Source organism: Electrona antarctica, assembly GCF_951216825.1.
Source record: "Electrona antarctica genome assembly, chromosome: 14".
Taxonomy (NCBI): domain Eukaryota; kingdom Metazoa; phylum Chordata; class Actinopteri; order Myctophiformes; family Myctophidae; genus Electrona; species Electrona antarctica.
Window position 1 is genome coordinate 8,734,193 of NC_136795.1, and position 24,556 is coordinate 8,758,748.

Consider the following 24,556-nt stretch of genomic DNA (forward strand, 5'->3'; position numbering starts at 1 on the left):
CACATTTTCTTACTAGGCTGAGCACCCTTTTCACATTGGCCTGTTATAGCGCCACCAACAGGTTGATTTTTGCAAAACACATTTTTGGAACGATGCTATGAGTGATCTGGCTCTGCATTTCCTCAACAAAATTAAGAAATTTGTTGCAAAAAACAAATAAAACAAAAAAACATGTTTATATTACTCCTAAACATTTTGCCAAACATCTCACACAGTCCCATCCTCCTGGTGGAGACCTGTGCCCAGAAGGGCACTTTTTCTAGTTCTAAGTCTTTAAATGTGCTTCACAGGAGACAAGAGACTGAAATGATGGCACCAGTTAAACACATATTTCATGCTCTTTTATTGTGGAGACTCAGTACAAATCAGCATTTTGAATCACACATTCCACTCAACAAAAGGACATGTTCAGCATGCGCGAAGTACACACACGGAGGGCAATCCGTCACGACACGGGTAGTCACACCATTGACCTTCACTGGAGCAGCGGGTCACCACACAGTTACCGCCCGAACCGTTTGGCTCGCCGCTCATCCACGTGGTGTAGGTCACCCCGGAGCCATCGGTCCACGACCATCCGCCGTCGAAGAAGAGGTCGTGCAGTCCGATCCAGGTCACCGTCTGCTGCGGCTGCTCGTTCTGGGTCAGTTTCAGGAGGAACTGGTGCTCCTGTCCGCTGTGGACGGATGCCAGGTTGGCACCTTGAGACTGGCAGTTCTTCTCTGCGTCACGCCAGCCCAGGTGTGGTTTGATGTACTTGTAGCAGCGGCCGTTGAAGCTGAACCAGAACATTGGACAGCTCCCACGCTCCAGCTTCAGCTCAGCGGAGGGACTGGCGTGCAATACCGTGCACGCACGCACGCACACGCACACGCACACGCACACACACACACACAGACACACACACACACACACACACACACACACACACACGAGTCAGAAGAATTTTTTTTTTGTTCGAGAAATACAAATGTTCAGCCAAGGTTCCCAAACCTTTCAGCTAAATTATTTATAGTTAAGAACCACATGGACCTGCACTTCTGTGACTCTGAGTGTGTCTACAGTGATTGGATTCAGAGGGCTTGGGCTAATGTACAGTACGTCAATCTGGGGTCTTTAAAGGACAACTTTAGTTTTTTTCAACCAAGGTTCATGTTTTAGAGAAAGTAAAAGGTGAGTGTTAATTTATTTTCATTTGCTGCTTTCTTTCGTTTTAGAGATTTTAGCAAATTTTGACAGGGGGGCAGGGGCATTCGAACAAGGTCCTAAATATGTATTTTTTTACAAAAACAAATATGGTGATTTGTTTTTAATGTTTTAAATTGTTGTGACAAACCGACACATTAAACCTACAACACACTGTATGGTATCCCCCCCTAGTACCTCTACCTTCACATTCATGTTCTTTTGTGGCCAGATGTACTTTCCTGGGGTCTAGTAGGACTATAGTAAAAATTAATAAAGAAATCGCAGTAACATTTTGTAAAAAAGTTGTTCGAATGCCCCTGCCCCCTGTCAAAAATAGCTAAAATCACTAAAACGAAAGAAAGCAGCAAATGAAATAAAAAAAACCTAAAACATGAACCTTGGTTAAAGAAAAAAACTAAAGTTGTCCTTTAAACCATATGGAACCATATAAAACAATAAAAGAACAATTCTATTACCTAGTGCCATGAGGCCCAGCAAGCACAGGAGGTGAGGACTCGGCAGCATGTCAGCCTGAGGTGGTCTCTGTGTCGGTGGAGCTTGGGTTCGGGTCTCCTTGAAGGGTGTGTGTCGGTGGAGCTTGGGTCCGGGGTCTCCTTGAAGGGTGTGTGTCGGTGGAGCTTGGGTCCGGGGTCTCCTTGAAGGGTGTGTTGCTGTCTGCCTGTGTCTGTCTTTTTATGTGCTCCACACGAGGGTGTCTTCAGAGCTGGCATCATTTGATTACATGATACATTAGCAGCTGTGACAGTTCTCATGATGCCATGATGTCAGCTGAAAACCTCATATTATATGTCCAAAACTGTTGCTTTTCAGGATTCAGATTCTAATTCCACAAAAATAGCAGATCTGCAATGCGACATGGTTTGAGTTTGTATATATCGGCTATTCTTTGCTACTCTTGTATATGAATGACCGCCATATAGTGTGATCTAGGAGCGCATTCATTTATTTAAAAAATGAAGTAAAAGAGTTAGTTTTAATATGGAGATATGAGGATTCTGCCCGATACCTACGATACTCGTTTGACCAACCTTTTCACACACACACACACACACACACACACACACACACACACACACACACACACACACACACACACACACACACACACACACACACACACACACACACACACACACACACACACACACACACACACACACACACACACACACACACACACACACACACACACACACACACACACACACACACAGAGAGCGGGGGATGATATGACGCAATACATTCTTCAAATGCAGTTTACATATTCATGTCACATTTAATACATAAGTAAGTAATCATAAACATGTTTAATGTACTTTTATCATGCTGACCAGCCTGCGTGGGGGCATACTGACGTGTAGTTAGGCAGCTGATGCTCATTACATTTAAAGTATTAAAAATCACTCCAGTAAATCATCATTATACCCGGACGTTATGCAGGAAAGTCCTATATATGATTGCATTAAACAACGTTAAACTCGACTTTGCCATGTATAGTTGATCACTTTGATCAACTATACATGCATACCATCTATGACTGCATTGCCTGGCTATTGCACAGTTCACACTCACATACTGAGAGAGAGAGAGAGAGAGAGAGAGAGAGAGAGAGAGAGAGAGAGAGATACACTAGCACATACATGGGCAACTGGCGGCCCGGGGGCCACATGCGGCTCCCACCTTCACTTAATGCGGCCCTCAGGTTAATATCAGAATACTGACATACTATAGATTTCAGCTGTTAAAATTCCAAACATGCAAACATGACCCGCTTTCGTATGTCCAATGTGTTTGGATTTAGTTCATAAAGTTAACAGGATTCAGGATTTCAATTCAAATATAGCAAAAAATAGCTGATCTACAAGCTCAAAACACGTCGCATTGCGAAGCGTTTTGAGCTTGTAGATCGGCTATTTTTTGCTACGACAGTAATATGCAACGTGGCCCTCTGGAGTGAGTGTGGAAATATAGTGGCCCGCTCCATCGTCAAAGTTGCCCACCCCTGCACTAGCAGCTGTGGAGTTCACACACAGTGCCATGATGTCAGGTGAAAACCTCATATTGAATGTCCCAAACTGTTGCTTTTCAGATTTAGAAAAGGGGGAAAAAAATGCAGATGTGCAATGCAATGCGTTTTGAGCTTGTATATCTTCTATGTTTTGCTACTCTTGTGCATGTGACCACTGTAGTATGATTAAGGAGGGCGTTCATTTATGGAGAAAAAAATGGAATATATGTGGATATGGAGATATGAGGATTCTGCCCGACAGCAAAGTTACCCATTTGCCCCACCTCTCTCTCTCTCTCTCTCTGCACAACCTGATAGTCATAAGTTAAAAACAAGTAAGTCGCAGTATACAGTAAGCCACATATAATAAACACAGTAAAAGTGATCATTATAATATGCAGTATACTGTATGTCCATCTGAACTGATTGGTGCTGTACTGTACTCCTGCTATACGGTACAAGTCCTCCTCCCTGGCCTGTGTGTGTGTGTGTGCGCGCGTGCATGTGTGTGTGTGTGTGTGTGTGTGTGTGTGTGTGTGTGTGTGTGTGTGTGTGTGTGACGCTGTGCAACAGTGCCATACAGTGGTATTGCTGAGGTGTTGTCCGTGTTCAGACACAGGGCCACGCATACATAGGGAGGGACGGACACACATAGCCACGCAATGGAGAGGCTGCACCACTCAAAAATCGACTTTGTCAGCCCCTGCCTGGAAAAAGACAATGACTCCTCAATGCTCTATACAGTATGTGCAATTTCAGATTGATTGTCCAATCCATTGAGGTGAAAAATGGATACAGAAGGATAGAAGGACAGCGTTTTCTCAATTTTACTGTAGGATTTTTCAGAGGTCATAAAAGTTTATGACGCCAGTGTTTCCGTGCGCTGTGCACGGAAACACTGATTTGTTTTTACGGCTGCTGAAGGTCAGACCCATTCATACTCATGCATAAATATAGCCCTCTAGATCTTTGTTTAGGCTCCTGATATTTAAGGGGCTAATGGACTGAACAACTCATACATAGTCAGATAGGATGTTTACGGAAAAGACCGCTTGACCTTTTTGTATTTTTCTTTAAAATAAATTAGAAATACAAATGAAGACAGGAAACAACCAGGAAAACGACTAGGTAATAAATTGCTTTGGAGTGCACACTTCACACACTGCAAAAATACTCTTGTTACTTTAGCTCAAAGGATTTACATGTTTACACTCCGAGTTTAATATTCTGATTGTAAAAGTCCAAAGGCTGAACTGCTCATCTAAACCGGAGCCAAGGCCCACTGGCTAGTACACGGTAGGCTCTCAGGGAGAGCTTTGAGGATGTGGGACGGGGCTCTGTAGTCAACAGCGTATCTGGGTTGTAAGGCCAGTTAGGCCAGAGATAGAACATGGTAAGCTCATGGGGAGAGGTTTGAGTAGCGTCTCTGGGGTCCTCGTTGCATCTCCACTAGCCTCGGAAACCCAGACGTTTTTATTTCCAGGGAGAAAAAAAAAGTCTGGGTCCGAGTCCACTTCAATTCGGCAGAGTAGCGCAAACGTCGATCACTCTCTGCTGATTTCTGATCGTCTGCACCTTTGTTAAATTGACGCACACACGCACACCCGTACACACACACACTCCTCTCTCTCTCTGTCGCTCTAATTAATTAGTCTCATGTCCAGCAGCTGCGCACAGTTTCTGCCGACAGATCCTGCCGGGAGCTGCCTATGTCATAGAAAGCATAGGTGAGTTCCAGGCTACATCTCCACTAACTCCAAGATTCCCTTGCCTTATCGTTGGCTTCGCTTCGACACCGCTATGTATGAGTCAGTCATATGCATTTAACCAGTAAGTTACATTGAGAATAAACCTATTTTTACCAGTGAGAAGCTAAAAGAAAAATGTGTTTATTTTAACCACCATCTTTGAAATATATTTTTTTTACATTTGAAAGTTGCACTTAAATATGGGTCTGTAGCTTAATTCAGGTCAAACCGGGAGCACTTCCTTGGAATGAAAATGGTTGAAAATCACTGCTAGAGCTGTTAAAATCTTCTCTTATGGGGCTCCTTGGCATATATTTTCAAATAGGGGGTCCACAGGCTAATTATTTTGGGGGTCCTTGACATGAAAAAGTTTGGGAACCCATGCCTCTAGTGTGAGGGCAGTAAATGTGTGTATTTATTGTCAGCACAGCAGACGGGTTTGCGTGTTTTACCACACAGCAGAACCAATACGGCCTGGCACTTAAACTGACATTTCAGCCCCTGAAATGTCCATTTTCATTTCAGGGTCTGAAATGAGAATGGACAGCCCACGTACTGCCCACCGCAAGCCAAGATAACTGGCTTTTATAGCAATTTATACCACCATTTTATTATCGGTTTGTGGTCCCTATCTAGACTGCATGGTTCTTCCAAATAAACTGGAAGAGGAACATTATATTAGTTAGGTAGATTTGGCTTGGCTGTCATCCTATATAAAAATCGCACCTGTGCGAACTGAGCGGTGAAACTACAGCCTACTTGTATTGTTATAGTCACTGTGTGTTATAGTTACATATAGTGACCGTGTGCTATAATACTGTGTTATAGTGCGTGTGGTTCCTTGGAGTGCCTTGGAGCCAAACACAGTTGTTGACTTATATTAAGCAGCTGCAGGTCCCACTCAGACAGGGGTCAAAGATCCTACTCATACAATTCATTCCGTACTCAAACGGACGGACGGACACACTTAGCTGTGCAATGGATATGGTGTGCTACCACTCAAAAACAAATTAAGGGTGGATAGGCCTGCGGACCGGCCGGATACAGGTATCTTCATATATGGGCATAATGTACAATGCTTGACAAAATATACTGCCTTACAAAGCCAAAGTGAAGCAAATACAGGGGGACGATAATGGGTTTAAAAGTTTTTCAACTGGTCAGCCAAATGAGATATCGGCAAATATTGTGATATTTCATTATTGTAAATATGTTCTTTTTATCCCCCAAAATCACGAAGGCTAATTTGACCTTTGGGATACACAAAGAAGATATACTGATGACATATGGGCAAAAAAGGGACAAGAACTGACAGATACAGAGATATCCATATATGGGCATATCAGTCAGTTCGGTGGAGAGACGTATATGTGAGGGGTGCAAATCCGAACTTAGCGGATTTGTCGCGTTTAGCGCGTTGTCCGACTACTAACCTCATTTATAACCCTAACCTTCAGTCTTAACCGGCCACGTAAGTAAACATAAAACAAAGTTGTTGTTTCACAGCTTCGAGATGACTTTGCTCTGCCATTGCGTATGTGTGACGTACCATTCGAGTCACAATACTTGCCACGGTTTCAGTAGCGTCTGTGTGGAACTCAAAGAAAAAACTGTGCAGTGTATTCTGTCTACTCTAAAATCCCCCTAGATTATGGTGAAATATTAGGTTGTATAGGTCACATTCACATACTGAGTAGACTGGGGACCACCTATGCTTTCTATGGCATAGGCAGCTCCCGGCAGGATCCGCCGGGAGAATCTAGACGCAGCTGCGCGACATGACAAATTAATTAGAGCGACAGAGAGGGAGAGGAGTGTGTGTGTGTGTGTGTGTACGTGTATGCGTGTGTGCGTCAATTTAACAAAGGTGCAGACGATCAGAAATCAGCAGAGAGTGATCGACGTTTGCGCTACTGTATGCCGCATTGAAGTGGACTCGGCCCCAGACTTTTATTTTCTCCCTGGAAATAAAAACGTCCGAGGCTACGTACTGAGAGATAACGTGCAAGTTACAACAATGACACGTTACAAAAGCGGCGCGTCTCTCCCCTATATTCCAATACAATACAAGTCGGTTTATATATGTTCAAATCAGTACCATGGAAGAGCACAAGCCCTTCCACAAGAAAATCTGGTAAAATCCACTCTGGTAAGAGAAAAGATTTAGCTATTTGCTGCTATTCAGTTTTATTTTTGAGCCTATATTCAGCTATTAGTTAATGGGAATGTAATGTTTGTGTATGACGAATATAGCCAATTTGCTCAGACAAATAATGCCATAAATTCTCCATTCATTGTCAATAGAAATGTACGATGATAAGAGCACCCCTCACTTAAATGGTAAATGGTGCATTTATATAGCGCCTTTATCCAAGGCGCTTTACATAGATTGTGCATTACATTCACCCATTCACACACACATTCATACACCGATTGCGGCAGAAGCCATGCAAGGTACCAACCAGCACATCGGGAGCAATTTGGGGTTCAGTGTCTTGCCCAAGGACACTTCGACATGTAGCCAGGAGGAGCCGGGATTCAAACCACCGACCCATGGATCATTGGACGACCTGCTCTACCTCCTGAGCCAACATTTTTGCCCTTTCTGGGTCGGGCTCTAAAGTGAAAAGAAACTAGAAATAAAAAAATCATAGTCACCTGACACAGGGCGAGTGGAGGAGGCACAATGGGCATGTGAAGGGAGAGGAAGAGGTTGGAAGGGTGGGAGAGAGTGTCGAGAGCAAATTAAAAGGTAAAGGGGAAGGGAGCGAGGGATGAAAGGAGAATAGAGCTGTGGGGGGGGGGGGGGGGGTAGGGAGGAGGGAGATGGATGGATAAAGTGAGGGAGAGGACGCAGAGAGGGGAGGGAGGTACAGAGAACATTGCCTCATCTGTATGCATCAAAACACAGCTCCCTGTTTGGAAAAGTCACATTTGTGCATAATGTAATGCCTGCCTCTTATCCCCATTAAACCTCTCCTACCAGTCTCTCTCTCTCCCTCTGTCTCTCTCACCCTCCCATACACCCACACACACACGATCGACAGTTCAGAAAGGACTGTTTCAATTATCATCATCATCAATCATCCCCTCTTCTATTTCCTTTACTTAACTTTTCTAAAAAACAGTTCGGGGTGCTCCACAGAATGTGGTTTAAGGACAGGTTTTTGTTCCAATTAATCCACTTTCTCTGCCCTATCTTTCAAACCCATTGAAATATCAAAGCCTTTTCTTGAAGCATCTCCGCACAGAAGCGCACGCACGCACACACACACAATCCTCATTAAATACTCCGGCCTCTACATCTCTTTGTTTCCCACATTCCTGACAGGTTTTTGCCACCAATTGAAATGACTAACGACGAGTAGACCAACACACAGAGAAACGTGTAAATGACTGACAAGAACACAGTCATCAGACTCCATCTGCAATCCTGAATGCTCCATCTAGAACTTGGAGCCGTCCAAATGTTGTGCAAAACCCAACAAAAGACAATATGAATCAGTGTCTGTTTCCATCAACCATTACTGAACAACATGTGCTGTAGTGACAAATCGGCAGCAAATTGTCCAAAGCAACTTTAGCAGTGTTGTTCTGGTATAAAGCAGCATTGTAACTGGAAATGTAACGTACTGTACGTAGATTTTATTTTTGTGTAATGCCTAATATACACAATTACACATACAACCACCCATACAACAACCCAGCTGTATCAGAGCACTGTCTTGCAGTTTTGTGTGTGTGATGTGTGGGGTGGGAGGGCATTTAAATAAGAAATACAATTTACAACAGCGGCCCTTTTTTGTAGATTCAAGTAATGTGATTGCGTTTCTATGTTTTTAGGTGTTTCTATTTGTGTAGCAAGTGGCTCTACAAGAATGCATCCCAAAGTAATGGGATTGAAATGTATTGTCAGAACAATACAGCAATGCATTGATATTAAAGAAAATACAGATTTTGAACCTCAAATACTCAAGTACTTTAAAGGTGTAGTGAAATGAAAAATACGTTTTTCACACTTTTAGACCATATCCGTGGTCATCATATGGGCATACCTAACAATAGATGCCAAAAAAACGGGAAAATTCTCATTTTTGTGTGTTTTTATATCAAACGTCCATAAAAATATTTTTTTTATTACTTCCTGAAAACAGAAACGTGCTGCGTGATGACGTGTCGAGGCCAACATCGATAAAAGCCAATAAAAATGAAGCTCACCCGTTTAATTCCCCATATCTCCGCATCCGTCCAGCACAGGCTGCACAGCTGCTACTGATTACAGACATCTTCCGTTTTTATTCCCATTCAAGATAACATCCAGGGAGTGTATTACTCGGTTTCAACTTAATCATCACGCTAAAAAATGTATCTGAAAACATTATAGGGTAGAAATAAGCCACATAAGAGTAAACTGGTAAAGCTGGACGACTCTCTGATTTGTAAACAAACATCCACACGCTGTCCTGCGTAGCATAGCAGCAGCATAGCTACGGCCCCTAGCTACCGTCCCATCCCCTGAAGGGATGCGACGCTCTGATTGGTTCAGAAACTTCATGGCGGTGTTTCAACTTGAAACTTCACAATAAATGTCCACCATTTCCGTTTCACTAAACCTTTAACGCACTTTAAAGCCTATTGCCCATTTGCAAACCGCGGCCATGTTTCCATCAGAGTTTGGAAGCACTCTTTTTCAGTAAAGTAATGTCCTGCTGCCTCTTGCATTATGTGATAATTCAAAACAGGTGGTACACATGGTCAGTTGAGTGATATCTAACGATATCAAACTCCAGCACTTAGACACAAAGTAGCTCATAACATGTCTGCAGTGGATTTTTATGAAACAAACACCTTGAGGATAGAAAGAGAATAATTCAAGCTTTCCGTACAGCTGCAATGTTGGTGAGTTTGACGTTGTTTAATACAATTAGATGGGACTTTTCTGTTTGGATGAATGGGCTGCCATTGGAAGTTGCACCTAGGTAGCACCTTGCCATAAACTTAAGATGGCCGCTGTCTGCATATGGAGAATAGACTCCATGCATTCCGTAAACTTCCGGTTCAGGCCTTTGTCACTGTTCGCCAATGTAGAAGGAAAAACGAATGTATTTGTTTCCTTTGTAATTCTGTTTCTTTTGTTTCTTCTTTCCTTAAAAGGCTAGGCAAAAAAAAAACTTCCGCTTCAGACGTAAAAGCAAAAGGAAAATAAATGGATTGAAGTAACCAAGGACTAACAGTTACCTCAATAGGGCTGATTTCCTGTGCTCCATTAGAGCATATCATTGTTTTCTGGATGAGTATGACGGGCTCTGTCATCATAATGATGACATCAATATGATATCATCATTATGACACCCAGTGGACAATATACTCAGTACTTGAGTCAATATAAGTTATTTGTATTGAACAACAGTTTGACTAAACTGCAAGTGAAAGGTGCAAGTCTATACTTTGAGGTAAAGGTTAGTAGGCCTATACTGCTTTTAGAAATAATATATAATCACACCTGTGTGAAGTGAGGGGCGATCTTATCTTATATCAACATACATCATCTCATTCTGGCCAATCAGAATTTGCGTCCTCACCTTCATCTTCAATGTTTGTGTGTTTTACATACTAATGGAATTTAAAGGTGTGGTGCAATGAACAATACGGGCCTTTTATTTTGAAGTTTCACCCTGAAACAGCAAACTCAATGATTTTGAACCAATCAGAATGTCGCATCCCTCCAGGCTATGGGACGTAGTTCTGCTGCACGCACATACATCTGTTTGTAAACAAAACAAAGTCACAGAACGACAGGGAGCAAAGCTCATGGATTATTTCTACCGTATAATGTTTTCAGATACATATTTTAGCGTGCTGCTGAAGTTTAAACGAGTAATACACTGGATCTTGAATGGGATTCAAAACCAGAGGATTCTTCTGTAATCAGTAGCAGCTGTGTTTGGACGGACGCGCAGATATGGGAAAACAGGTGAATTTAATCAAGCTTCATGTGTACCTCTACACGTCCTCACACATCACGTTTTTGTTTAAAGGAAGTAATTAAAATTAGATTTTTATGGACCTTTCATATAATACATCACACATGTGTGAAGTGAGGGGCGCTAATATATTAAAGTCTAAAGGTCTCCACACACCGGGCGCGAATCGGATGCAAATTCGTATTTTTAGCGGCGTTTCTCCATCGGTTCTCCGAAAAACGCGGCCGGTGTGCAACCACCTTCACTCATGTTGATTAGGTGATGTAATGGTGATGTAAAACAAATGGTGCAAACACAAACATTAAACGCCATTAACAATAAAGAGACAATATGACGTTTTCCTTTTTTTTGGCATCCATTGTTACTAACAATGGATGCCAAAAAAAAGGAAAATATCAATTTGTGTTAGGTATGCCCATATGATGACTCCGGATATGGTCTAAAAGTGTGAAAAACATATTCTCTTACGTAAGTAAGTAAGTCTTTAATGTTTGTGTAGGACAAAGTTTGTGTTAGCACATACACTAAAAGCCGGACATAGGACTATCGCCCCTCAAAAATAATAGTTACAACCCCTGCAAGTTAGTGTAGTGATGCGCAAGAGCAGGGATTGAACCCTAGTCTTCTACTCGCCAGACCGACACACAACCTATGCCAACCTGTGCCAATTGGGCTGAGCACGATTGTCAGGGCTGTTGTTGGCCGCGTCTACAATCACCCCCCTCCCCCAGTCTTTCGAGTGAGTCCATGCGCTTCACACGTCACGTCGCGGACCACCGCACACGACATCCCTCATGTCCCTCACGCAAGGATCCCCACGCTGCCAGTCCTGCCGACTATGCCAGATTTTAGTGATGTGCAAGAGCGGGGATTGAACCCCAGTCTCCTACTCACCGGATCGACACACAACCTGTCGTGCCAATAGGGCTGAACCCTACATTAGCTATCTGCTATATTAAAATCATTAACACTAATATTACACACAGGACATTTATGTAAACAGCCACGCTATACCTGTAGCTAAGATTATCTTCGCCACCGGCAGCCCTAACCATCATGCAAATAAACTTTGAAGTCTATTAAGTGTTAAAATATGTAACACTTATTTTAGCAAAACAATAACCAGGTGGTTTATCCTTGGCCTATAATGATGATTTATTATAGGCCCTCTGGGACGTTTGGCCCGTCGTGCTTGGCATAAATATAACTGCAAGCAGCGATAAGACAGGGTCAAGCCATATACAGTAAGTAAAGCAATAAAGAAAAAGATCATGAAGTGAGGGGCGCTCTTATCATCGTACATCATCTTATTCCGGCACACTATGATGTAAAATTGTCCATTCATTGTCAATGGGAATTTAATGTTTGTGTAGGACAGTTTGTGCACATACATCAAAAGCCTAAAAAAAACTATGCGCAATGCCTGACTTAGTAACGGAATACTATACTTGATAGGCTACTCAATACAATGATAACTAGAACTGAACTCTGTCGAGTGCCTACTTGCACGTTACACACAAGTAGGCAAGTACTGTCGACCGCTACGAACTTTCAAATCTCAGCCTCTGTAAAACATTGAAATTAAATACTAAAGTCGGGTTATAACTGGCTGTCAATGGTGACGTAATTACGATATGTTTCAATATAGGTTAGGTAACAGGTAGCCTCGGAAACCCAGACGTTTTTTTTTTCAGGGAGAAAAAAAAAGTATGGGTCCGAGTCCACTTCAATTCGGCATAGAGTAGCGCAAACATCTCTCACTCTCTGCTGATTTCTGATCGTCTGCACCCTTGTTAAATTGACACACACGCACACATGTACACACACACACACACTCCTCTCTCTCTCTCTCTGTCGCTCTAAGTAATTAGTCTCATGTCACGCAGCTGCGCATAGTTTCTCCCGGTGGATCCTGCCGGGAGCTGCCTATGCCATAAAAAGCATAGGTGAGTTCCAGGCTTGGTAACAGGTAACGTATGCATGTAAGTTGTAAGTTGAAAGTACTATGCTGTGGTCGGCTGGCTTTTTTATGCGTATGCTCGGAGGTATATACTAGATGTTGATGGTGACGTAATTAAGATATGTATCAATGCCGGGTTATAAGTGGCTTTTGATGGTGACGTAATAAAGATAGGTTTCAGATTACAAACATACAATCTGTAATCTGAAGTAGGCACTCGACAGAGTGCAGTTCTAGTTATAACGGTATAGTGGACTTGCTAATCGAGCTCACAATTATTATTGTGTGAACCAATAGGAAGACAGAGGAAGGGGTTGTGATGTGGGTCAATACATCATCATCAAGTAGAAAGCTACTCGAGCCCACACTGTTTCTTCAGGAACACTATTGTCTTATTATTATATCATCATTATTATAGGCCACTGACATAATGTTAATGTTTTGTTAAAATAAGTGTTAAATATTTACACTTTAACACTATTGACACTTTATTAGGCTAAACACTTTATTTGCACGCTGTTTAAGGCTGCCGGTGGCGAAGATCATTTTAGCCCTTTATGTAAATGTCATGTGTGTAATGTTAGTGTTAATGATTTCAATAGAGCAGATAGCTAGATAACTTGCAGTAATTGCAGGGGTTGTAACATGTGGGGTGGGTGAATGCCCATATCCAGGTTCCTGAGAGAATGTAGAAGAATTGTCGTTTTAATCGTTTGCCTGTCATCTCCAAGTTTTAGGTCTGCATGGCTAAATGCCATCAAATGGTGGTCCGTGGCTCAAATGCAGAATAAATAATGGGCCGTCATATGAAAAGTGTTGAAAACCACTGATATACATTAATATCTTCAAACCAAATTCATAGTGAAATATTTTGTGTTATAGCAGAGCTTGCTATCCCAACAAGGACCAGAAATACCTCTACGAGTCTGCATACAGTATAGAATGGAATATCATAACAATTGTACTTTCCTCATATGACAAAGTATGCTTTGAGACAATTGTGTAAACTGTAAATAATGCTCATATGATATGAGTAATGATAACTTCTCTGAAATCAGAGCAGTTTCTCAACACATTTTACAAGAATAGGGCATGTTGTTGTTTTTTTGACACTATGCTACTGATGATGAGAAGTACAAGTCAAACCTTGGAGAATTGTATAGGGATTCTATACTATCTCAATATGAGGTAAGCACAATGCCAATACTCAGGGTACTTCAACCTTTCCTTTCATTCAGACAAAACTATGTTTATGAGAAAGCAAAAGAGTTTGACCAGACTGTTTTGCTTTCATGGGCTCATCAATGTGTGCCACTTTTAATTTGTTTATTGGGGAGAGAGATTGTTCCCTTAATAGAGATATTGTTCTCTTGGCAAATTTGTTTGATTTTTCATCAAAAAAAACGTTCTGTATGTCGCCAAATTTGGTCAAGGTTTCAGCCCGATCCAAGCCCCATATCACTTCTGTTATAAAATCTAAGTAAAATCTTTCAAAAAATATAAAACATTATTGAAAATGGGGAATGAGGAATTTACTACTGGAAGTGAGCACAAGAAATCTGGCAGCGTTTTGCAAGATTAGCTGTGGACAAATAGGCCTACACATGTTTTGGCATAGTATGGCATATGCCAACAGCCAGCCTAAGAAGTAGGCACAAGTCTGACCCAGGACCAGCGCCTTTTCAGCGTTGTCTGGTGGAAGACAAAGTGTGATTACTGGAGGGAACAGAAAGATTTCATCCATCCGAAGCCTTCATCCATGCTACTGGTGTCGGCCATCTTCCTGAATTTGAAAGGCTCGAAGTCATCCATGCTACTGGCGTCTATCTTCCTGCCAACCGTCTTTGGCAGGAACTGGGAGTAGTCGACCCCCTGCTGCTGGTAGAAGAGGATATAGGCAGAGTCCGTGTCAATCTCCTCAGAGTGCACCTCCTTGCAGCTGCTGTCATTGTAATAGTACCATTTGTCATTGGGGTTCTTTGCGTAGGTCACATAGTGACCTCCTCCCATGAATCCTGAATGACAAGAGATTGCATAGAGATCGTACATGGCCTCCTGACATCCGTTGTCCCTGTGCTGCGGTGACGAGTTGTCAGGATCCATGCTGCTCTCTGTGGTGCAGTCTGAGGTCTGCCCGTCGCTCTGACAGCTTTCCACGCTGTCTCCATTAGTTAGGATCACATCACAGTGGCTACTGGATACCATCAAGGACTCGGAAGGCAGCCTCAATACCCCTGCTGCATTCTCGTCGGCCTTTGTTGTGCCTTCTCTAGGTTCGTACTCTGGGTTAGTGGCCCCCTCCTTGGCACTGCTGTCCAGGTTCTCCTTGCTGTTGGAGAGGTGGTGTCTGCTGTTCAGCTTCCAAAAGCAGCCTCCTGTTCCACTTTTGGGAGAGCTGCTTGAAGGGCTGCTGTTCCCACTACGCAAAGGAGACAACTTTGTACTTGAGGGTGGCGAGGGTTTGGGGATGTTGTTGAGGTCAGCTAGGGTGGAGATGGATGACATGTCGTCTTCCTTGACAGTCAGTAGCTCCTCCCCCCCACTGCGTGAGTGGAGATTGTATTGTTCCAGGTCCCTGGGAGCCAAGAAGGCGGTGGGGTCGAAACTCCCACGGGGAAACTTGACAATCTTCTGGGATTTTATCCAGCCACCATTCACAAATTGGAAGCGCTTCAGGTGGACTATCAGGATGGGAGGGAGCCTCCAGAGGTCCAGCTTCTTGGTGGCCAATCGATGGGTCTTGCATTTGGAGCAGCAGTAGAGCTCATCCTCACCCAGTTCCTCCTCACTGGTGAACGACTTCAGACAGCTGTCCAGGCTCATGGGCTTGGCATGTGCCCGACGAGACTCCTGCACACTGCAGTGTTTCTCCACAGTCCTCTCCTGAGAGGTCTGGTAGCGGAGGAGCAGTGCAGTGGGGTCCCAGTCCACAGCGATATAGGAGTCCTCAGTGCACTCTTTAGCACAGCCCTGACAGAACTTGTACAAGCGACACCGGGCACACAAGATGGCTCTGTCCTCAGTGCACTCTATAGCACAGCCTCGACAGAACTTGTACCAGGGACACCAGGCACATGAGATGCCGTCCTTGCCTACCACTCTTAGCGTGAAGGGGTACTGGAAGCCCTTACTATCAGCATAGTCCGGGGTGTGGTTACCGGCCTCCTGTGGTGGAAGAGGGCTAACTAGTCTAGACACCTGGATCCATACAGCATCATAGAGGTCTTTCTTACTGGTGTGCATGGTGCAGGGGACAATCAGCGGCATTCCGAAGAGACCTAGCCGATTCTTCTGTGATGACAGGAAATAAAGTTCTGCCTGCGTCATTTTCCTGTGCATGGCAATAATGTAAGCTCTCTCCAGGACCAGTGTGATGTGTCCATCGGGTATGCCATTAGCCAGAGGCATGCCTGGGCTACAGGATTCCACAGTGCTGGGCACATCATTGGGGCTGAGGACAGGTTTTGTGCCAATGTCACCATTAGCTGGCATGTCGTTGCATATTGGGCTGATGTTTAACACTGTAGGTGAGCCAGTCACAGGGATCTCGAATGCACAGAGAAAGCTGAGTGCCACTTTATGGTTGTCCTGTGGTTTTCTCTTGATACGGCAGTTGTCGACCTCAGCCAGCAGGATCCGATCTGGATTCAGGCAGCAGAGTTCACTCAGCTGTTTCTTCAGACCATTGTACTTCTCATCCATGTTCAACCTCAGGCCGTATCTTACCGGGGTGGAGCCATCTAGCTTAATGACAATGATCTCCAGGTGCATGGATCTGTCCATGGGCAGGGGCAGGGACAGGACACTGAAGGGGTCAAATCGGGCACTGATGTGACCACACGTTTTACACTTCACCTGGGACCTGAGCTGTCCATGGAACAGGTCCACCACGATAGAACGGTTCCTATGCAGGTGGTTCTCCCACGCCTCGGAGGCAACGGAGCTGTCAGGTCTGCCATCGCTGTCCTTCAGCTTTATGTATGGTTTGTCATGGCCACGGTTCAGGTCTTCATGCAGACCGTCCAGGAGGAAGGCCAGTAGCTCCTGGGAATCATGCTCCTGGAAACCACTGAACCGTGGTTCATACTTTGCTATCATCTGCTTAAGTTTGAATGGAGCTACACTTTTTTGTGTCCCACTCCACAACTCCATCACCAGGTCACCGTAACACTTGGCCATGTGACCTCGCATCCCATTGGGATTGGTTCTGTTGAGCTCATACAAGTGTCTCCCTGAGGTGAAATAGTCAGTGAGAGGCTTAGTGTTGCTCAAACACTGGATACTCGAGTTCATAAAGCAGGTGTTACCGAGGTTACTGAGGCCTGTGGCTCCTTTCTCTGTGTGGGCTTTGTGTCTATACATCTGACCGCTATTGCCAATGAAGGACAGCTCTTCTGGCCAGCTCATATCTTTGTTTCTGATCTCAATAAATAAAGACTGTTCATCCGTGATCCTCAGATTATCCAGTGTGTGGTCTTCATCCTCCAGGAGGGTGTTGATACGCTCGCTCTTGTACAGCCACAGTCTCATGTCTTCCTCAGTGATGCCGAGTCTCTGGGACAGGCAGAGATGGATGTCCTTAATTGTGGCCATGCAGCTGAAACTGCCTGAACAGATTACCCGTTTACTCCCTACCCGACCCTGGTAAGGGTACTCTGGGTATTGCATGGCCGGCTGCTGCCTCAGGAACAGCAGGTAGCGTGGGAAGAGCTCCAGATGCATTTGGCCTGTCTTACTCTGCTGAATCACAGTTCGTGGCAGGCTAAGGTTGGCACCGTACCAGTCATGCAGTGCCTTCCACAAAGGTTTTGGGACCTTCACAAAGTCTTGGCCTGGCTCCAGCCTCCCACCCTCCTTGGTTATAGTGTGGGCGGCCATAGCCTTCACCAGAGGCTGGTTGTCGATGGCTCCAGGTCTCTGTGCTACGAGATGGGATGGCAGGTAGCTGTTGGCCTCAGAGAAACACGAGCTCCCCGTGGCTGAGAGGGATTTGTGGAGGCTCAGAGCAGTCTCTGTTGTCCCAGAAGAACTGGACATGGTGTCTGAGGACCAGTCAGAGGGGCCGCCCAGGTTGAGGTCACTCACAATGGATGGCGGCTCCACCACAATGCCCTTGTTCTCATATTTGACAAACTCCTTCCACTGTTGCCACCAGGGCATAGAGATAAGGAACCATTCCTGACCTAGCTGGAACCCATGTCTGTTCTCTCTCTCCAACCAGCCCCTGATTATCTGGCCCTCCTCCTCAGGGGTTGCAGGCCTCAACCCCAGGGCTATATGGCAAACTTTAAAGAGTAGGTTGAGGAACTCATTGGCCAGAGGGCTATTCACACTCCAGATCTGGTAGTCCTCAAGGGTCAGGTAATCCAACTTGGTGGTGTCATACATCTTCAGAATGCCTTCAACTATGTCCGACACACTGCTGTGCGATTCAGGCAGAGCGTCCGTGCGATTGTCTTTCCATATCTCCAGTAGTGCCACAGCCATCTTGCAGAGCTCTTCTCGAGACAGAGCCCCGTCTCTGTCCACATCAAACACTTTGAAACAAAATGTCTGCCTTTCAGCGATGGTCCCCCTGCAGCAAGCATACAGACCACAAGCGACCTCTTTCAGATCAATGTGATTGTCCTGATTCTCATCAAAGGCATTAAACAAACCTTCAGCCATTGAGGCGTGGATGGGTGGAGAGACCAGTGGAATGAAGGTTTCCAAGTCAAAGTGACCAGTCCTTGACTGGGCTTTCAGTTGCCAGTAGTGCTTTTCCAAGACACTTATATCTGACTCCTTCAAGTGTGTGACACCGGCTAGGGTCTGGTAGATTGTGGGTGTGTTGTTGTCAGCCGTCAGAGTGGCAAATGAACCTCCTGACAGCAGCCATCTGGAGAAGGTGAAGGCTTCCTTGTTTTGCAGGAGCCAGTTTCTGAACCGCTCATAGTTCACCTTCTCCCTCGCAGAGAAGAACTTCCTGAATGAGGGCGGGACGTCCCCATCCACATCCTTGAGAACTTTTTCCATGACATCCCTGGTTGTATAGCCGCCTGGTTCGCTGGTAAACAGACTGAAGAGATATCGGGCCTTCTCATCCTCTCGCCCCTTGGTCAGCAGCACCAGACCAACGATCAGATTGTTGACGCGCAGGCCTTTGTTTGAGCCTACAAATGATGTGTAAATCACCTCTGCGACATTAGCTGGAACTCCAGCTCCCAGCACTTCATTGTAGAACAGCTCCTGGCTCATGTACTCGGAAAGGCCACAGGTTCGCTTGAAGGCATCCTTCAGCCTCTTCAGCTCCACATCTTTGACTCTCTTGACAGCTTCATCATACGTCAGGGGGCCTATAGTTGACCCGTGGGCCCCCATGATGCTCATTACATTGCAAGGTGAATGGCGTTGTAGAGCAAAATAACAATGTAGTGTATTGGGAGAGCCGTTCTTGATGATGTGTGAAGCAGGAACGTCTGTCCTGGCTGTGTGTGTACCTGTGTGAGCCGTTGTTATTTGGCGCGCGTGATGAATGTAGTTGCTGGCAGAGAGTTCTGTCTTGTCTTTCCAGCCATTGTGACCACCTTGGTTTTATGCCCAAATATTGAGATGACTGATGTCACAGTGCTGAGGTCATGGTGCTGATAAGTGCTTTGTGGAACTCTGTAATACTGTACATGCATACTGATGTTTGGGTTTCCTTCTGAACTTATTGTAGAGACTAGAGGTTCTGGCCGATACACCGGCCTCACATATAAGGACCATATGTTGTGCTGCGGCACTTGTTTGTTACTATTTAAAAAAACACATTTTAAAGTAGTTCAAATAGCTGTTCTACAAGAAAGAAGTAAAAAAGCGACAATGTTTCGATGTATCGGTCACATCTTCGTCAGGTCATAGACATATAGCCGTTCTACAAGCTCACAACGTGTCGAATTACATGGGCAGATAGTTGAACTATTTTAAAATGTTTTTCAAAATAGTAAAATATGGCTAACTACAGGTACATCTAGCAACCTAGGCCTGCACATCCCACTACGCATCCTCTCTTCCCCCCCTCTCCTCCCTCTCTCTCTCTTTCTCAATCTCCTCTTTCTTACTCCCTCCCTATACCTCTCCCACCTTATCTCACTCATTTGAACAACCAAAATGGCTAACGCATCCTCTCTCTCCCTCCCTCTCTCTATTTCTCTCTCACTTCCCTCTTTCTCTCTCCCTTCCTACCTCTCCCCCTTATCTCACTCTTTTGAACAACCAAAATGGCCAAAGGTGAGTTTGGGGGCCGCTACGTGGCCCTAAATCCTATACGTCACTCTGACTACTATGCCCATATATGGATATCCCTCTTTCAGTCCTTGTCCCTTTCTTGCCCATATATGGAGATCTCTGATGCCATGATGACACATTGAGGTGACTCTGCATCCTAATGAATAATCGGCAGTAGCCAATATAATCGGGGTACTTAATTTCGCCAAAGCGACGCCACCAAAGACAATACACAATCCCTGATTGGCCAAAGGAGTCACGGACATACGCGAAAACAGTACTTGCGCAGCTCGCACAAGTAATAACTGGGTGGGGCATGCATTTCCAACTTGCATCGTTCTAAGTAGGCCAGTGCCCAACGTGCACCGCTCTAGTTTATTAAATTCTACTACGATGCTTGTGGGGACAATTGGCGCGCGCGCGCGCACACACACACACACACACACACACACACACACACACACACACACACACACACACACACACACACACACACACACACACACACACACACACACACACACACACACACACACACACACACACACACACACACACACACACACACACACACACACACACACACACACACACACACACACACACACACACACACACACACACACACACACACACACACACACACACACACACACACACGATAAACCATTGTCGACAAGAGCCCATGCCCTCTCACACCCTCAGTGGTTCTTTGACATGCCTCGCTCCATCTTTCTCCGCTCCCCACATCCTCCCCATCCTGGCTCTATATTTGTCTCAGCCCTCCTTTAAAACCGCACTTGCTTGACAGACCAATTTGTACTTTAACAGCAAACCTGCCTCCCATTGGCACACATTATGTTCGCTGGTAGAGCGTCTTAAGCTTCCACTGAACCTTGCATTTACCTCCCTGTGAGACGCACACGGTAACAAAGCTCACTGTTCATTTCACTCCTGGAGCTGCAAATGGATGATTGAACCAGATTTGACTGTGCAGGGTTTAGACCTGCTCATATCCATATCCATATCCTACACAGCAGCTAGTTCGGACTGTGCAGGGTTTAGACCTGCTCATATCCATATCCATATCCTACACAGCAGCTAGTTCTGACTGTGCAGGGTTTAGACCTGCTCATATCCATATCCATATCCTACACAGCAGCTGGTTTAGACCTGCTCATATCCATATCCTACACAGCAGCTAGTTCTCAACCTGTGCAGGGTTTAGACCTGCTAATATCCATATCCTACACAGCAGGGTTTAGACCTGCTCATATCCATATCCTACACAGCAGGGTTTAGACCTGCTCATATCCATATCCTACACAGCAGGGTTTAGACCTGCTCATATCCATATCCTATACAGCAGGGTTTAGACCTGCTCATATCCATATCACTGTGCAGGGTTTAGACCTGCTCATATCCATATCCATATCCTATACAGCAGCTAGTTCTCAACCTGTGGGCAGTGAGAATGATTTTACATATAAAATAACAAGCAAGCAAGCAAGCAAGCAAGCAAGCAAGCAAGAAAGAAAGAAAGAAAGAAAAAGAGAAGAAAGAAAGAAAGAAAGAAAGAAAGAAAGAAAGAAAGAAAGAAAGAAAGAAAGGATAAGATGTTATGGTATTTGTTTTCTTTAAAACCTTGAAAAGTGGGTTTTCATTGTAACACTGCTTAAATAGGAACTTACAGTATTGTACTACGGTATGTCAGTTTCATTGATCCAAGCTGGAATACAATCGATTGCTCAAAACATGCTCCGAGTCTGAAAACTGAAAACAGAGGTTTTTGCCCTCTACACCTAGATATCTTTGCCAAAAATAGCTGATCTTGTGAACTTGTAGCCATTTTTGCAGAATGCCCCCCCCCTAAAATAGGAATGGAAAAGCCACAAGGGTCAACAAAAGCAGTAGGGTTCATCCATGTTATACAACATGATATTGTGACAGAGGGTTGGTTTTTTGGCCAATGCGTTCATCTTCTGGGGAGCTTGATGTGCTCATCAAGCTTCATGGCAATTTGTCAAATGTCATTTGAGACTAGCAGTACGTACTAACAAATGTCTCCGCCAGCTCAGGTATGTTGGGCCAGCAATGTTCAGAATGCATCAGGATGGAATATGAAAAATCAGACAAATCCGTCTTGATCACATGTTCCGATTTGCATGATGTTTGGTCAAAATCTGTAGGAGTAATATAAAAAAAATCTATTGCAAAAATCTGCCTCCTGGTGGCGCTATAAAAGGCGTGCAAAGTTTCATGCCGATCAGTGCAGTTATAGGTAAAACACGAATCAGCCTGTTTTAGCGCCACCATGAGGCTGATTTAAAATGTTAGGGTTCCTTGGCCTAGTGAGAATGTAAACAAAGACATGTTTTGCAAAAAAAACTAAACGTTTTGGGCAGAGGTTCTGACCTGTCATCCAGGTAGTGTGTGCACACTTTCACGTTTATCCAACAGTGCCGGATATAAGCTGTTCACAGACGGACGGACGGATGGGGTGCAAAACTTGGCCACGCCTTCGGCCTGGCGGGGACAATAACTTGGTACAAGTGGAACGTTTTGACCTTTGTGTGGTGCGTATGGGTCACACACATAGGGTTTATCGTTGCTGAGCATATTAAGTGGCATGGCAATCTGCCAATTAGGTTTCAAGACACCTTTTGTCTGCAGTTTGTGTGCAGTTTGGGCATAATGCTGGAGAGGAAAGGTCATGTGGTCATCTAAAATTCTAAATCAGCAAGGTTCATCCACTGGGGTTAATGAGGGTGCCCAGAAAATGCCATGGCAATCCAGCCAGCAAGTTTCTAGATATGCTGCGGTGGACAGACTCACAGTTTCCAGAGCAGTCGTTCCCAACCTTTTTGATATGCATTTGGCTGTGGACCCCCATCTTAAAGAAAATAATGTGTGCCAGGGACCGCCAGAAGCAAAGATTTGAGTTAAAAATGTTTGCTTTAAAGAACAAAAATGTATTCAAAGATTTGCTCGAATTGTCATGATCTTTCGAAAATAGCAGATCTACAAGCTCATATAGCGTGGCACGAAGTGATGCGCTATGAGCTTGTATATCTGCCACTCTGGCAGATATAATATGCTTGGAGTGGTTAAAATAAACACACACACACACTCTCTCTCTCTTTATGGGCCCCCCTTTGAAAACCACTGAGCTAGCCCATCCCAGACTAGAGGATCAAAGATCTTAAAATGTCAAATTGACACTGAAGTGTCATGTCATGGTGTGTTATGCATGTATATCGGTTATCTGATCTCCCACTGAAAATGTATGCCAACCTGTCTGCCCTCTGTGACCCCTGATGTGGATGCAACTGGGGAACAATGACAGAGACACGCACGCGCGCGCACACACACACACACACACACACACACACACACACACACACACACACACACACACACACACACACACACACACACACACACACACACACACACACACACACACACACACACACACACACACACACACACACACACACACACACACACACACACACACACACACACACACACACACACACACACACACACACACACACACACACACACACACACACACAAAAGTGCCTTTTCTGTTTAAAAGCAGAAATGAAGTGAGAGGGAAAAGTGAGAGAAAAACATGCCAAAAAGAAGCAAGGGAGATAGCGGAGCTGAAAGAAGAGCAGAAGGGATGTGGAGAGAGTGGAGATAAGAGCGGCAGAACAAAAAGTAGTAAAATGCATGCAGAGTGGAGTCATTAATCTTTGAGATGCCCCTTCCTTCCTTACTTGTTCTAAATTGCCTTCTATTTATAGGCTGTCACTGTGGCAGCACTGGGGTGTTTGGGATGTTCTCATTGGTCCAGAGAAGGGTCAAAGGTGAAGTGATTTAACTCCAATTGGAGCCTGTGTGTCTCCGTCTCTCGTGTGTGTGTGTGTGTGTGTGTGTGTGTGTGTGTGTGTGTGTGTGTGTGTGTGTGTGTGTGTAATGATTTAACTGTGGTCTTGAGAGTGTGTCTCCAGCGACTTCATTATCCAAGCCAAAGCATCACACACTGAGGCAGCAGAATCGCCTATTTAATGGGACTATATTCTCAACAACAGCGAAAGGAAGAGAACGTAGGGCCCACTCACACACTCATTAACACACATGGCGCGCACACACACACGCACACACACACACACACACACACACACATAGCAAATCTACTTGGCGAAGTTATTTGATGTAAAGGGAATATAAGGGGTAGTGATCTGTATGGAAGCAAATATTGAATGTTCTCTAGAACAGACGGGTCCCCAAATTATTGTTTTGGGGGTCCCCACAGAGGATTAGGTCAACGTGCAACATTGATTTCTCATGTATATGATACACTGTCCCAACCCAGTCTCACCCAAAC

The 24,556-nt window shown here is 44.6% G+C and overlaps 2 protein-coding genes across 2 annotated transcripts in view; both read right to left on the reverse strand.

Moving 5' to 3' along the window:
- Positions 1-389: 389 nt before the first annotated feature.
- LOC306937300 (ladderlectin-like) overlaps positions 390-24,556 on the reverse strand; it is a 31,493-nt gene continuing 7,326 nt past the window's right edge. The window contains exons 3-4 of the mRNA XM_079520971.1: positions 1,665-1,912; positions 390-832 (exon numbers count right to left, since the gene is read on the reverse strand). Coding sequence (XP_079377097.1) covers positions 409-792 — 384 coding nt within the window. The 5' untranslated portion in view covers positions 793-832; positions 1,665-1,912 and the 3' untranslated portion in view covers positions 390-408. The remainder of the gene's footprint in view (positions 833-1,664; positions 1,913-24,556) is intronic.
- On the reverse strand, positions 14,623-19,269 carry LOC306936310 (ubiquitin carboxyl-terminal hydrolase 32-like; the record flags this gene model as incomplete). Its single annotated transcript, XM_079519799.1, has 1 exon — positions 14,623-19,269. One exon carries the CDS (start codon positions 19,267-19,269, stop codon positions 14,623-14,625), a length of 4,647 nt encoding a protein of 1,548 aa, XP_079375925.1.